This window comes from Crocuta crocuta, unplaced genomic scaffold (genome assembly GCF_008692635.1).
Source record: "Crocuta crocuta isolate KB4526 unplaced genomic scaffold, BGI_CrCroc_1.0 scaffold127, whole genome shotgun sequence".
NCBI classification, from domain to species: Eukaryota; Metazoa; Chordata; class Mammalia; order Carnivora; family Hyaenidae; genus Crocuta; species Crocuta crocuta.
The window spans coordinates 1,393,175-1,409,405 of NW_027532008.1; the positions used below are offsets into that span (position 1 = coordinate 1,393,175).

At 47.6% G+C, this 16,231-nt stretch overlaps 1 protein-coding gene across 1 annotated transcript in view; it reads right to left on the reverse strand.

The window, feature by feature from the left end:
* Positions 1-16,231, reverse strand: part of OPRD1 (opioid receptor delta 1) — a 33,673-nt gene that overhangs the window by 1,023 nt on the left and 16,419 nt on the right. Inside the window, exons 2-3 of the mRNA XM_077775511.1 lie at positions 2,876-3,225; positions 7-489 (exon numbers count right to left, since the gene is read on the reverse strand). Of these exons, the coding sequence (XP_077631637.1) occupies positions 7-489; positions 2,876-3,225 (833 nt within the window). The remainder of the gene's footprint in view (positions 1-6; positions 490-2,875; positions 3,226-16,231) is intronic.

The window sequence follows — 16,231 nt, forward strand, 5'->3', positions numbered from 1 at the left end:
GTTCGCGGGCCGTGGTTTCGCGGGCGCGGCTGAAGCTGCCCGGCTCCGGGCGGCCGCAGGGCGTGCGGCAGAGCTGGCGGAAGCAGCGCTTGAAGTTCTCGTCGAGGAAGGCGTAGAGCACGGGGTTGAGGCTGCTGTTGGCGTAGCCGAGCGCGATGCACAGGTGCAGCGCGGCCACCACGAGCGGGTCGCGGCGGTCGATGTCCACCAGCGTCCAGACGATGACGAAGATGTGGATGGGCGCCCAGCACACCACGAAGGCGCCCACCACCACGAGCACCATGCGCGTGATGCGCCGCAGGCTTCGGTCCTTCTCCTTGGAGCCCGACAGCAGGCGCACGCTGCGCAGGCGCAGCAGCATCAGGCCGTAGCACACGGTGATGATGAGGATGGGCAGGACGAAGGCGAAGAGGAACACGCAGATCTTGGTCACCGTATCCCAGTACCAGCTGGGGCTGGGGAACTGGAGCATGCACACCACTGCCCCGTCTGCCGGGGGAAACGAGGAGAGACAGACAGCAGGTGAGGGGTGCGTGGGCCTCAGCGTCCCCTGGCGGCTCGCTACCCTTCTTGGCTTGGTCCGGTCCCACCCCGCCTCCTGGCCTTGGCGCAAGGTAATTCTTCTGCCTCGAATGTCCTCCTGCACTTCTGTACTTGAACTCCTACTCATCCTTAAAGACCCCAGCGGGATTGGCCCTAATCCAGGAGGTCTCCTTTCTATATTTTCTTCCAGTCCCTTCTGGAGCCTCCGCATCCGTGGCCAGCAGTAATGATATAGTTTAGCCCAAACACACCAAACGCCAGTCATTGTGAGAACTCAAAACACCCTGCCCTTTTCCAGACTAGCTACAACGGGGTGCTGCTAAGACTGATCTAAAGGGCATGAGTTAAGAACACAACTCGGGCCTTACCAAATGTGTGGTGTGGACCTGGGCAAACTATTCAGCCTCTAGGAGAGCTTCCATAAAGGACTAATAACAGTACTTAAACCTCACAGGGCTATTGCAAGGACTCAATAGGCTAAGGCATGTGAAGCATTTAGTACAAGGCGGTTCAAGCTCTTGGTGCAGCAGTGGGGCCAGAGGGACAGATACAGATAAGAGTCCAGAAGTCAGGGTTAGGGTCAGGGAGGCAGATCTCAGCTTAATGGCAAGAAGAGCTATCTGACTGCCAGATCTGTCTGGAGGTGGACCCAGGGTGGAATGAGCTCCCTGTTCCTGGAGTGTGGGTGTGGGCTGGGTGAGCACCTTCATGGATGTTTTATGATTCAGAAACAGGCCTGAGACTGTCCTGGGGACCTCCCAAGTTCTCTCGGAACTCTGGGATTTGAGGAGCCATGCTGTGTGGACTTGGACCCTGAGAATTGTAGAAAGGGTACTGGGGATCCACAGAGGGGGTCTACTGGACAACAGGATGGCAGGACCCTCAGGGATGACTGAGTCCAACGACTTAATTGTGCAGATGGCAGAACAAGGCTCAGAGAGGAACGGCACTCGTCCACAGTCACACAGCAAGTTGCATACAGAAACAAGTGCTGAGTGGGGAGGGTGTGCAGGGGATGGAGTGTGGAGAGAGGAGGCCCATCTGGTCTGGCCCCCAGCAGGGCTGCAGTTAATGGCCCATAAACTGAAGGCTGACAGTGAGGAATGGGGCCCAGCTGCTGAGTCAAAACCAATTACAGAGAAGCTGTATGTGAGGGTTAAGGGTGGTCAAAAGGCCTCCCACCAACCTATTCCCCTTCCACCTACGGACCGACCCTCCACAAACCTCCAACTCAGGGGGCAATGGGAGCAACAGATATGAGGGCAGGAGCCTTGGTGCTAGGCCAAGTTTCACCAAATGCCTAGCTGTGTGACCCTCAGTAAGCCACCTGACCTCTCTGATCCTGGATGCTCATACTAGTCAGAGGTAGGAGTCCCTGCCTTTGTCTTAAGTATTTTACACAGAGCCTCATTTAATCTTCTCAACACCCCACGATACAGTGTGGCTCAGATAGGTAAGTGACCAGTGTCTTTCACATGGTTAAAACTACTTCCTGTCCCACGTCCTTATGTCAAGCAGGAGCCACATAACCAGGTATCACTAGGAGGAGATGGGCCATAACATCTAAAAGGTGGCCCTTCTCTCTCACCACTCCTTCTCCATATTCATCTGCTGGCCACATGCCAGCAGTGGAGGATTCCAAAACCATCATTTGGAGCCTGGGTTCCTGGAGGACTGTGGAACAGAGCTCCTCCTCCTCCGATTCACATTAGACTGTGATGTGAGTGAGAAACAAACTATACTGTTAAGCACTGAGCTTTGGAGACAGCTTGTTACAGCAGCTGCCCTGACTGATACAAGTAGTTACTAAACTAGTTACCATTTTTACTCTGAGGAATATGTACCTGTCTGTTTTTCTCTAAAGGCCATTCTCTAGGGCTTGTCTTGGTCATCTGGGGCTGGTGGTTTTCAAACTGGGGTGGAAGGGCATTTGGGATGAGGCTGTAGATCTTATGGCCTCCACTGCTCCCTGGTCAGTGACACCCTCACCCCATTGGCCATCCATCTGTCTCTAAGTCAGTCATCTACACATTCCTGACCAGCTGCTACATCCACATAGATCAACCCTCCACCATCCCATTCATAAATTTCTGTTGACCAGCAACCCATCTGACCACTGACCAGTCATCCATTCTCACAACAGCCAACTATTCGTGTCCAGTTGGTTGACTCCCCACCCTTTCACTACCATCCACACTTTGATCAGCAGTCCACACCTCCACTGGTATGAAGCCACCTGTATCCACTCTAGTAAGTGGCCTGCATACCCACAGGGGTCCCCATGCTGCCTCCTGTGGTCAGTAGCTGTGGCAGAGCTTCCTCACTCACTCACCCCGGGGGCGGGTCACGGCCATGACCATGATGGGTACACCAACACCTGAGGCCAGGACCCAGATGCAGATGTTGATCAGCTTGGCCTTGGCGGGTGTGCGGAAGTCTAGGGCCTTCACAGGGTGGCAGACAGCAATATAGCGGTCGACACTCATCATGGTGAGTGTGAAGATGCTGGTGAACATGTTGTAGTAGTCAATGGAGAGCACAACCTTGCAGAGCAGTTCCCCAAAGGGCCATGTCTGCATCAGGTACTTGGCACTCTGGAAGGGCAGGGTGCTGGTGGCCAGTGCATCTGCCAGGGCCAGGTTGAAGATGTAGATGTTGGTGGCTGTCTTCATCTTTGTGTACCTTAAAAAGAAGTGTGTGTGTAATTGTTCCCATTTCACAGACTTCAGTTTCACATGAGACTCAGGGGAAATGATTTGCCCAAAGTCACACACAAGGTCAGCGGCAGGGAACCCTGAACACCCTGACGCAGCATCACTCCTTCTCACTATAACAGATGCAAAAGGATTTCTCTGGCTGCGGATGACTCTGGCAGACAGTATTTTAGGACAAAATCCTTTGTTATCTGAGGGGTACTAAGCAACACAGTTAAAAACAAAACTGGGCTCCAGATGAAAACAGATCTAGGTTCTAACCCTGCTTCTACTAGTTACTAACAGAGGGACTCTGGACCAATAACTTGAACTCTCTAAGCCTCAGAGTCTGTAACTGTAAAAAGGGGGGCAGTGCTTTTGCCAACCTCGTAGAGTTCATAGATCATACAGCACTTATCCCTGAGCCCAAAGCATGCAAGTGCTCAGCAGATGATAGTTATTATTCTTCATATACAGACAGTGAAGCTGGGCACTAGACCAGAGTGACCTGACCCTCTGGCTTCTTCCACTGACCTTCTGGAAATATGACTGGCCAGTTCTGAGGAAGGGACTCTGCCTAGCAGACTGGCTGGGGCCTTGGGCCTGCTGGGGTGCCCTCTGTGGTGAACCAGGGCTCCAAGTCCTTCCTGTGGCCCCTTCCAGACCTTCTTAGCCCCACGCAGCTGGACTCACCCATCCATCCAACCCAGGGCATGAGCGCCGGTGTCCAAGCCAGATGTCTGCGACTAAGCCCTCTTGCACGTGAAACATCCCTCCACGATCTACGCTGCTGTGCAGCTGCCTCCACCACAGCTGGCCACTTGCGTGGCCTACACTTCCATCATGGCCCCCTCGGTACCAGGGCCTGTGTTTGGCACCGGACAGCCGGGGGGAGGGGGGTTGCAGACACTGAAATTCTGTCCCAGGGCAGTATGATCGGCACAGAAACACACAGGTTTCTTTCACGCTCCTAGAGTGATCTGAGAAACCCAGAGAAGGGTTGCATGAGCGACTCCTCAAATTTCAGAGCAGGAAGAGCCCCAAGAGATTGAGGGAAAGTGATTTTATGCAAGTGTGGTCCAAGGACTCCCTTCAGAATTCCTAGAAATGCATACTTGGACCCTCCCTCAGACCCACTAAATCTTAATCTATGGCAACTGAGCCTAGGAATCTTCATCTTTTTAATTTACTTTTTAAAAATAAGCTCTAGGCCCAACATTGGGCTTGAACTCACACCCCTGAGATCAAGAGTCACATTACATGCTGTACCACCTGAGCTAGCCAGGCACCCCAGAAATCTTGTTCAATAAGCACCACCCGCAAGTGACTCTTACGGGCTCTAAAGTTTGAGAAACATCATGTGGCCTAAAGCCCTTACTGAGAAAAGACAGGGAAACTGAAGTCCAGGGAGGGGGCATGGCTCACCCAAGGTCATACAGCCGCAGTGGCAGAGCCAAGGCGAGAACTTAGACCTCCTGACTCGGGAGCAGTGCTCTCTNTACTTGGACCCTCCCTCAGACCCACTAAATCTTAATCTATGGCAACTGGGCCTAGGAATCTTCATCTTTTTTATTTACTTTTTAAAAATAAGCTCTAGGGGCGCCTGGGTGGCTTAGTCGGTTAAGCGTCCGACTTTCGCTTAGGTCATGATCTCGCGGTTCGTGGGTTCGAGCNGGACTCCCTTCAGAATTCCTAGAAATGCATACTTGGACCCTCCCTCAGACCCACTAAATCTTAATCTATGGCAACTGAGCCTAGGAATCTTCATCTTTTTAATTTACTTTTTAAAAATAAGCTCTAGGCCCAACATTGGGCTTGAACTCACACCCCTGAGATCAAGAGTCACATTACATGCTGTACCACCTGAGCTAGCCAGGCACCCCAGAAATCTTGTTCAATAAGCACCACCCGCAAGTGACTCTTACGGGCTCTAAAGTTTGAGAAACATCATGTGGCCTAAAGCCCTTACTGAGAAAAGACAGGGAAACTGAAGTCCAGGGAGGGGGCATGGCTCACCCAAGGTCATACAGCCGCAGTGGCAGAGCCAAGGCGAGAACTTAGACCTCCTGACTCGGGAGCAGTGCTCTCTTTCCACTCTGCCCCAAAGGTGGAGCCGCACTGGCTGCCTCCACCCCCTAGAAGCCCCCAGCTACCAACCACGTCCGGCGCTGGGCACCCAGGAGGCCGCGGTGGTGCCCGTGAGAGCAGATGAAGAATGCACACTGAGTGCCCTCAGTGTGTTTCGAATGACTGAATGAACTCCTATCAGCGAAATCTCTTCCTTCCTGAAGGGACTGATTTTTTTCCAGTTTAAAAAAAAAAAAAAAAAAAAAGGACTCTCTTATTGTCCTCCAGGGCCAGCATCTGTCTCCCTCCTTCCCCAAATAGCTGTCATTTGCCCCGGGACTGGAGACGCAGAAAGTTTTGCTCAGAGACAGCAGAACTGCAAGTCTCTCGGGAAGTCTGTCTTCAGCGGGGTGCGGGGTCACAGCTGTGTGGGAGGCGGTCTCAACCCCACAGCTGACTCGTCTAATTTCGCTTCTTTTACGCAGAACAATTAACGGCTGTTCTTTGCCTGCTATTTTGATTTGTGAGGATCCTTCAATTCCCAGAGGGGGCTGGGATGCTGGGAAGTGGGTGATGCAGCTGCTGTAGCTGGTCCAGGCAGGGCTGAGCGGCACCGCACTGATGGCCGGGCAGAGCCCCAGAGGCTCCCGTCCTAACAAGCGCCCGCACCTCCTCCTCAACTACTGACTGCCAAGCCTGGCCCTACTGGCCGCCTTGGACAAACCATGCCGCTCTCCGGCTCTCCCCCCACCCGCCGGTAGTTCCCCGGGGTTCTCTCCGTATTCCATGAACTGGTTCCTGCTACCTCTCAGGCCCTCAGCTCCCAGAACTTTCCCCTTGACGGAAACGCCCCGTCCCCACCCCACTGGCCTCTCTGCGGTTCCTTGGGAACATCAAGCCCATTCTCACCTTAGGTCCTCTGGACGGCTCTTCCTTCTACCCCACATTTTGCATGGCTTGTTCCTTCCCTAATTCAGGACTCTATTCGAATGTCACCTCCACAAGTGGCTATGCCTGGCCGCCCTATCTAAAGTATCCCTCTCCCCACCATCTCTGTCTCCTTAAGGGGCTTCATTTTTCTTGATAGCATGAGCCACCACCTGACTCATACTTCTTTTGCCTCCGTTTGCCTCTCTCGCCCATGTAATCTTCCCGAAGGCAGGGCACTTTGTCCATTTTGTTCCCTGCTGTGTGGCTGGGCGTACCAATAGCACCTGGCAAATATCAGGCCCTTGACAGACATTTGTTGCCTGCAGGTCTTAGTCCACTGGCTCTCATGGAGACCATGCAGACCCCTCTCTCCCCCACAGTTCATCATCCGGGTGAGTCACAGTGCTCACTACGAAAGTAGATTTGCTCAGAATACTCTATGGCTTATGACTCTTCCATGGCTCTCCATTGCCATTTGGAGGAAAATCAGATCCCTCAGACTGGCATTCCAATGGGGTAGACTCCCTTCCCACAGTGCCTTCCATGATCTGTAGTTCCTCAGATGCCCAGTCTAGCGTCCTCTTCCTGCTAAGGAAAGCCACTGTAATGGTTTGGTGGGAATCCTTTCAACACACACACACACACACACACACACACACATACACACACACACAAATTTTTATAAAATTTTATTTTTTCCCTAATAATGCAATTACAAATTACTTTATGTAAAAAAGTCGCATACCACTATAATGAAAACAGGTTCCTAACTCCTCTTTCCCGCTCCCTAGAGGCAATCACTTTTAATATTTTTATTATTCTTCTAGTGATTATCTCCATGATTCTAAATAATATGCCTAGATGGCTATTTCTTAATTTATCAGCTTTAGACAGCATGTGTTGAAGTTTGTATCAGTTAAGCCAGGCTTAACTGTTTTTTTTACAAAATAGCTTACAGCAGTAACAAATAATCCTGAAATTTCAGTGGCTTCACACAATAAAAGTTTATTGCTCATCCTTTCAGAGTCCATGCAATGTCTCCGGGACAGCTATATTCCATGAACCAATGCCAGCCTGTTTCAGTCTTGTGGCTCTGCCATCTTAACCCAAAGCCTCCTCGAACAACACAGAGGGAAAAGAGGCAGCTGCAGGTGACTGACCGGAACTGGTCATGGGGCCCCACCCAACTACAAGGTCAGTCTTCTATGTGCCCAGAAGCAAGGAAAGCCAGATATTAGTGAATACTAGTAACATTCTCCACAACCCCCTAATACAGTAGACGAGTATTAATTTTCTTATACTACCCAGCTCCACTTCCTCTCTCCATCCTTTCAATATAGTTTTATCACAACTTCTAAATTTTTAGTTAAATTAAAATCTGGGGTTTAATATCTCTTTTTTAGGGTGTACATTCTTATGAATATAGATATTGCCCATTGCCGAACCAAACGGTATACTATAATTAAATTTATTTTTTGTACATATTTTTGGTTTTCCTGGAGTTGGTAATTGCCCATTTTTTCCTTATTTGCTTAGTTCTATGTACATATTGTGAAATCTCCTCAAATATTCCAGCAGACTTGTAAAATGCTTTTCCTACACAGTCACATAATCTATCAGTTCCTTTTGTTTTCCTAGTGATTCACCTCCTGGAGTCTTCCTCCTCCCTTTTAATTTGGGACTAGTTGCTTTCTAAACCAGCTGCATAGCTGTCCTCTTGTGTTGAAGAACCTGCTTCCTGGTTTGCAAGTCTTTTCTATCTCGGATTATGCCCTCATGTTGGTGAAACACCTCCTCTAGTCACTTCCTAAGAAAGGACACATAGAGAGTAAAATTTTATACCCTTTATATACCCATTTATACATGTCTGAGAATGTCTTTATTCTGCCTCACTTCTGATTTGACTATATATGGAATAGTAGGTTGGAAATAATTTCCCTCCAGAATTTTGAAGGCATGGCTCCCTCATCTTCTAGCTTCCAGTGTTGCCACTGAGGTATCTGAAACCATTCTGATTCTTGATGATGTGTATATAATCTGTTCTCCCCACCTTTAAAACTTTTAGGGTCTTCTCTTTATCCCTGGTATTCTGATATCTTGTGATGATATGCCTTAAGGTGGTTGTTTTTCATTTGTATTGGTCTCTCTCATTCTGAAGATTCATGTCCTTCAATATGAAATATCCCCGCTTCACTTCTTTGATAATTACTCCCTTCTGTTTTCCCTGGAATCCCTAGAAAATAGTCAGATATTGGGCCTCTTGATTGATCCTTTAATTTTCTTATCTTTCCTATTTTCCATCTCTTTGTCTTCTTGGTATATCCTCTGGGAAATTCACTTTTCATTACCTCTCAATTTTTCTATTGATTTTTTTTAGTTTATTTTGGCTCTCATGTTTTATTTTCCCAGTGTCATTTCTCTATCTTTTATTATTTCTTTTTTATATAGCATTTATAGCATCCTATTTCATGGATACAATATCTTTTCTTATCCCTCTGAGGATACTGATAGTTTCTGTTTTGTATTTTCTCCTGCTCGCTGCACTATTTGCTTCAAACATTTCTGTTTATTTGTCTACTTTGGCCTCCTTCTTTTATCCTGGAGATTTCCTTCAAATATCTAGTGATATGTGACTAATGGTTGATCTTTGAGTAAAGCACTAAATAACTAATTGGCAGCTGTGTGTGTTTGTGTGTGTGTGTGTGTGAGAGAGAGAGAGAGAGTGCACATGTGTGCATGTGTCCATCAGCGTGCGGGTCCTGTCAACTGGTGGGCCTTACTATAGGGGGACTAAGCAAAACCCAAGCTTTTACATTGGGAAACACCTAACTATCAGTTTCAGGATGTCTCTTCTCTGGGGCCTTGAAAAAAGAATCCTCTAACCTCCTGCCTGGGGAGCATACTTCTGGCTGTCAGGATTATGGTACCAGAGCTGGAGGAGAGGTCTGTGGATCCCCCTCTTTCCATTTAGTACTTCACTCTGATCCTTTCTCTGTCTGCTGGGCCCAAGTTCAGAGTTCCCCCAGCTTAACTTCTTGAGGCAAAAACCATTAACCTCCTGCAGAGTGGTTAGTCACCTGATTGTGCAGGGTGCAGGGGTGGAGGGCCTAAGGGTCTCAATGCTCCCCTTATAGAGAATCCATCCCCTGACCCCGTTTTCAGTCCCGTACCTCACCCCTGCTCAGCCTGTTACTACCCTTCGAATTGCTTTGCATCATCCAAATATGTGGCTTTGGAACATAAACACTGGCACAAGAGATGAAGTGACTTGCTCACAGTCACATGACCAGTAAGGAGTAGCGCTGGTATTTAATTCATGCTGTCTAGTGCCAACACGTGGTAATGACTTTTCTGTACATGTTACCTTCCTTCTTGCCCCACCCCCCACCCCAGAGTTGGTGAAAAAGTCAAGAAGGAGTGTGAACTCACTATAGGCTGAGGTTTGTTCATTCTTCCAACAGGTATTAATCGAGCATCTGGCATGTGCCAGGCACTGAATAAGGAATACAGGAGTGAGGACAGTCTAGTTTTTTGAAATTTATGGTCTCAGGGAGGAGACAGACATTAAACAAATTGCTGCACTGATTAATGAACAGTTACCCACTATTACAGCTCTTCCCTGAAGGATAAGGGCAGGGTATAGTGATGAACACTACCCAGAGAGAGAGTGAGGGGGATTTGTGGAAAGATCTGGCTTCAACTGGAAGGTCAACAGTGGCTTCTCTGAGAATATGTGGTATGAACTGAATTATAAGAGACACCTGAGAGCTTGCTCCTCTCTCCCTCTCCTTCCCCCCACCCTCTCTTCTTGCCAAGTGAGGACACAGCAAAAAAGTGGCCACCTAGAAGCCAGAAAAAGAGTTTTAATCAGAAACTGACCATGTTAGGACCTTGATCTTCCATTTTTAGCCTCCAGAACTGTGAGAAAATACATCTCTGTTGTTTAAGCTACCCAGTCAATGGTATTTTGGCTCGAACTGCTCAAATGGCAGTTTGAGCTGATTAAGACAAGGTAACATTTCTTCCAGGTTGGAAAGAATGAGAAGGAGTCAGCCATGTGAAGATAAGGAGGTAGGTTGGTTTAGGCAGAAAGAACAGCACGTGTAAAGATCCTGTGGCAGCAAAGAGCTTAATGGGCTGCAGGAATGGTCAGAAATTAAGTGTGACTAAATGGCAGTAAGCCCAAGAGGAAGTAACAGAAGATGTAGCATGGAGAACTCAGCAGGGGTCAAGTCATACACAGCAGGAAGTTTGGATTTTATTCTGAGTGCAGCAGGAAGCCATTGGAGATTTTAAGCAAGAGGGCAATGTGATTTGACTTGTGTGTGTTTCTTAAAAGATCACTTCAACTATTGCATGGAGGCTAGATGAAGGGAAGAGCAAGACTGGGTGAGAGACTGAACTTTCTAGAAAGATGAATCATTTACTGCCCCACCCCTCAAAACCCTACCATTGGTCTCTATTTCTTTTTTCCTATTTCAAAAAGCTATAGATATGACATTAGACCCTTATCTTATGCCATACAAAAAATTAACTCAAAATGAATGAAAGACTTTGGGCGCGGGGCGTCTGGGTGGCTCAGTCAGTTAAGCATCTGACTTTGGCTCAGATCATGATCTCGTGGTTCACGGGTTCAAGCCCTGCATCGGCTCTGTGCTGACAGCTCAGAGCCTGGAGCCTGCTTCATGGATTCTGTCTCCCTCTCTCTCTGCCCCACCCTGGCATGTCCTCTCTCTCTCTCTCTCTCAAAAATAAATAAAACATTAAAACCTTAAAAAAAAAAAAAGACTTGGGGTGCCTGGGTGGCTTAGTCAGTTAAACATCCAACTCTTGATTTCAGTTCAGGTCGTGATCTCATGGTTCATGAGTTTGAGCCCTACATCAGGCTCTGCTCTGACAGTGCAGAGCCTGCTTGGGGTTCTCTCTCTCTCTCTCTCTCTCTCTCTCCCCCCTATAAACAAGCAAACAAACTAAAAAACTGGATGAAAGACTTAAATGTATGAGCTAAAACTATAAAGCTCTTAGAAGAAAACATAGGAGGAAAAGCTACATGATGATGGATTTGGCAATGATTTCTTGGATACGACACCAAAAGCACAGGCAACAAAAGAAAAACAGAAAAACTGGACTGCATCCAAATTAAACAACGTGGTGCATCAAAGGATGCTATCGACCCAGTGAAAAGGCTCCACACAGACTGAGAGAAAATATTTGTAAATCACATACCTGATAATGGGTTACTATGCAGCATATATAAAGAACTTCTACAACTCAATACTTTAAAAAAAGCAAACAACTGGATTAAAAAATGGGCAAAAACTTGAATAGACATTTCTCTAAATACATCAAAATGACCAAGAAGCACATGAAAAGATGCCCAACGTCCTTAATCACCAGGAAAATGAAAATCAAAACCATAATAAGATACCACTTGACACCTATTAGGATGACTACTATTTAAAAAAACAAACAAACAAACAGAAGGTCATCTGGGTGGCTTGGTCAGTTAAGAGCCCAACTTCAGTTCAGAACTTGATCTCACAGTTTGTGAGTTTGAGCCCTGAGGCGGGCTCTCTGCTGTCAGCACAGAGCCCACTTCAGATCCTCTGTCCCTCTCTCTCTGCCCCTCCTCAAAAATCAACATTAAGAAAAATCAGAAAAAATCAAGTATCGACAAAGATGTGGAGAAATCAGTACACTGATGATAGGAATATAAAATGGTGTAGCCACTGTGGAAAAAAACAGCAATGGCGATTCCTCAAAAAAATTGAAAACAGAATTGCCATATGGGCCAGCAATTCCACTTCTGGGTACATACCTAAAAGCATTAAAACAGGGGTTCCAAGAGGTATCTATATACATGAAAGTAGCACTCTTCAAAATAGCCAAAAGGTGAAAACAACCCAAGTGTCTGTTGACAAATAAATGCATAAACAAGATGTGGTCTATGCATACAACAGAACATTATTCAGCCTTAAAAAGGAAGGCAGTTTTGACACATGCTACAACATGCATGAACCCTGAGGACAGTGTACTGAGTGAAATAAGCCAGTGACAAAAGGGCAAAAACCTCTGTGATTCCACTTATAATGAGGCACTTAGATTCACAGAGGCAGAAAGTGGTTATCAGGAGCTAGGGGGAGGGGGGCTGGGGGGCTATTATTTAATGTGTAGAGAGTTTCAGTTTGGGAAGATGAAAAATCTCTCGAGACGGAGGGTGGAAATGGCTGCACAACAATGGGAATTTACTTACAATTGGTTACAATGGTAAGTTTTATGTAATGTGTATTATACCATAATAAAAAAAAGTGAATCATAAAGTGCTGTTACTGTGTCTATTTTCTCAGTTTAAGAGTGTGGTGGCGGGTGGGGGGCGCCTGGGTGGCTCAGTCGGTTGAGCGTCCGACTTCGGCTCAGGTCATGATCTCACGGTTCGTGGGTTTGAGCCCTGCGTCGGGCTTTGTGCAACAGCTCAGAGCTTGGAGCCTGGTTCAGATTCTGTGTCTCCCTCTCTCTCTGACCCTCCCCTGCTCATGCTATCTCTCTCTCTCAGAAATAAATAAAAACATTAAAAAGTTAAAAAAAAAAAAGAGTGTGGTGTGGGTGTGGAAATCCTTGTGGATCTTGGCGCTTCAGCACACAGCTATGTGGTCTTGGGTGAATTACTTCACCTCTCTAAACCTGTTTCCTTGTTGGCAATTTCAGTGTAACTGGCCTTTTAGGAACAACACATGTGAAAGTCTCTTACTAGAATGTGTGCCCACAAGAACTGGCAGCCCTTTGGGGTTTTTTCCCCTGATACTTCTCTGCTTTTTCTCCTAAGGTTCCCCTTGGGTCCACCCCTGGGGGTGAGGACAGGAAGCCTGGCAAACCTCAATTGACTCTGAGATGCCTTGGGAAATCCTTTGCTTTTTAACTCCGTCAGGTCATTTTGAATTACACAGCTGCTGGGGGAATTTTCTCCCTACAAATAAGCATAGTGATCTGGTTTCTCAGTCCTCGGTGAGGCCTCCTTCCTACAAAGCACCGAGTGGCCGGCCAAGTTCATTTCCCAGCCTTAAACCCATTCCATCATCTGTCCGACGAGCCCCACCGGGCAGGGAAGATCATCACCACCTCAACCTGATGGAGACCGGGTGTGCTCTGTACCTGAAGCACATTAAGTCCAAACATGCTCCCGGGCCTCTGGAGCGCTGCACTTCTCAGCGGACAAGCCCCGAGTAAGAATGTTCTCCCCCAGCCAGAGCCACGGCACGTGGTTAGAGTGGCTGATGTCTTAGTGCCTGGTGCTCAAAACATCCCCCGCTTCGGGGCGCCTGGGTGGCTCAGTCGGTTAAGCGTCTGACTTCAGCTCAGGTCATGATCTCACGGTTCGTGGGTTCGAGCCCTGCATCAGGCTCTGTGCTGACAACCAGCTCAGAGCCTGGAGCCTGCTTCAGATTCTGTGTCTCCCTCTCTCTTTGACCCTCCCCTGCTCATGCTGTCTCTATCTCTCTCTCAAAAATAAATAAAATATTAAAAAAAAAAAATCCCCAGCTTCGTGCAAGGCCCACGTGGGACGGGTCTGGCAGCTTTGGGTGAGATGTTGTGTTCTTTAAGCAATATTCTCTGCGTGTCTTTTCCTTCAAGGGCCAGGCTCTGTGCCAAACCAACGAATGAGGGATTTCATTTCCCTCTCACTGCAGCCCTGAGTGCTAATTCCGTCCCCGTTCCGCAGATGAGCTAAGATACACAGCTCACCCGAAGTCGTGCGGTTCAAAACGTGGCGACAGGTCGCAGCCTTCGATCTGGTCTCTGCCCTTCGCTGTTCACTGTCCCCCAGGCTCCCTGCCACCTGCACTAGCTTATCAACAGTGGCGGCGGCGAGGGGCCAAGACCAAGTGGAGTAAACGTCTGGACGTGGGCTGGCTCCGCGGCGTCCTTCTGTTTTTCACACATTCCTGCACCTGCGATGGTCCGGGGGTGTGGAGCCCAGCTGCTTACAGTCGGGGTGGGTTTGGGAGAGACCCACAAACCTCAGAACAATGTCACGGGCACAACGACGAGACACGAGGAAGAGAGGTCGATTCAGAACTAAATGTACGCCTCTGGTCACAAGGGGGTGGCAGCCAGCATTTACAGACAAGCAGCAAGTTCCGGGTCTTTCTCAGGCATGATTTAACATACTCCATACACCTGTGTTTTGTTTCTTACTCTTTTTTAATCTTTATTTCTTTTTGAGAGAGAGAGAGTGAGAGCAGGGGAGGGACAGAGAGAGAGGAAGACCCAGAATGTGAAGCAGGCTCCAGGCTCCAAGTTGTCAGCACAGAGCCCGAGGCGGGGCTCGAACTCCCGAACCTCGAGTGTATGACCCGAGCCAAAGTTGGACATTTAACCGGCACCCAGGCACACCCCTCTTTTTTAAAAAATTTGTTTTTACTAGATAATAAACATTTGTTGGACACTGAAGATGTGCCAGGCACGGGGAAACACTTCCCATCATTTAGTTCTCCCAGCACCTCGCAGGGTGGGGACTATTTATTATTCTCAATTAACAGAGGGCAGTAAAGGAACTTGCCTAAGGATGCAGAGTCAGAAAGAGGCTGAGTGGAGATTCAAATGGAGTGCTTTTCCCTGAAAACCCGGCACCTTCCTCTTAACTTCGGTTTCACCTTCCCTCCCATGGACCCAAAATACTCTGTGCACCCCTCACACACTCTTGTTGACAATTAAAATATAAGCTCTCTACAGGCATGGTGTTTGTCTTGCTCACCACTATGTATCTAGAAACTACAGCAGTTCCTAGCACAAATAATTGCTCAAAACACATTTGGTCAATGAAATAAACGTCACTGTGTGTCTTCCACACTGGACTGGGACATCCTTCAGGCAGGGACTGTGTCCCCCTCGTGCTGTATCCCAGGACTCAGCACGGGGCCAGGTCAGAGGGGACACAGGGCTAACTGGAGGAGGCCCAGTGGGACGGAGGAGTCCAGGTGCCTGATGCTTGAAAGGAACCAGCCACAGACTGAAAAGCTCACACCGAGCCAGCTCCTCCTTCCCACCCCCTCCTCACTTCTATCCTCAACCCAGACCAACCCAGGTTCCCTGAAGGACACCTGAGCCTGACCCTGTTTGCCCTGAATCTGAAGTGACTCAGATCTGCCGTGGCAAAGGGAAAGGTCAGATCATTTATCCAAAGCAGCTGATTTGTTTCTAGCTAAACTGAGGGGTATTTTAAGACACCACAGCCCATGAAGATCAAAGTGCGGGCGAGTGACCTGAAAAGAAAAGCAGTAACAGCAACAAGATAAGAGCACCACCTCAGACCGGTCAACCTTGTTGCACCGCAGGGACAAATCGAACAAAATGGCTTTGGCCTAGATCAAAGCTCATTTGTTTCCAAGTAGCATGGTCTGCTGGAGTATGTGGAATCAATTTTGTTCCAAATGCTTTTTGAGATCTCAAAAACAATACCTGCTCTCTGCAAAATGCTCAATATAGAAATCATTTAATAAAGAAAATTTAAAACCACTATTAATATTACAGACCATTGTTACAGATAACTTGCAAACACTCATACCCTGTTTTATATAAATGGAATCTTGCTCTAATACTGTTAGGTAACCTGTTTCTTTCTCTCAAAAGTATGCTGTGACCATCTCTCTATATCCATAGGTACAAATTAATATAATTTTTGATGATGGACAGTTATTCTAACCCAGAGGTCAACAGAGCTTTTCTGTAAAGGGCCCGAGGGCTAATATTTTAGGCTTTCAGGCCACTTAAGATCTCTGTTGCATGTTCTTGTTTTGTTCTTTTACAACCCTTTCAAGGTATAAAAACTATTTTTAGCTCAAGGAAGAGCCACGTAAAACAGACCGCAGGCTGGATCTAGTCTCAACACTGAAGCCCCTGCATGAAATAATTTAATAAATCCCCCATTGAAAGATTTTTTGTTATTATAAATAATGTTATGATAAACACCTTTGTGTACTCAGATATCTGTTCGTCTCCTC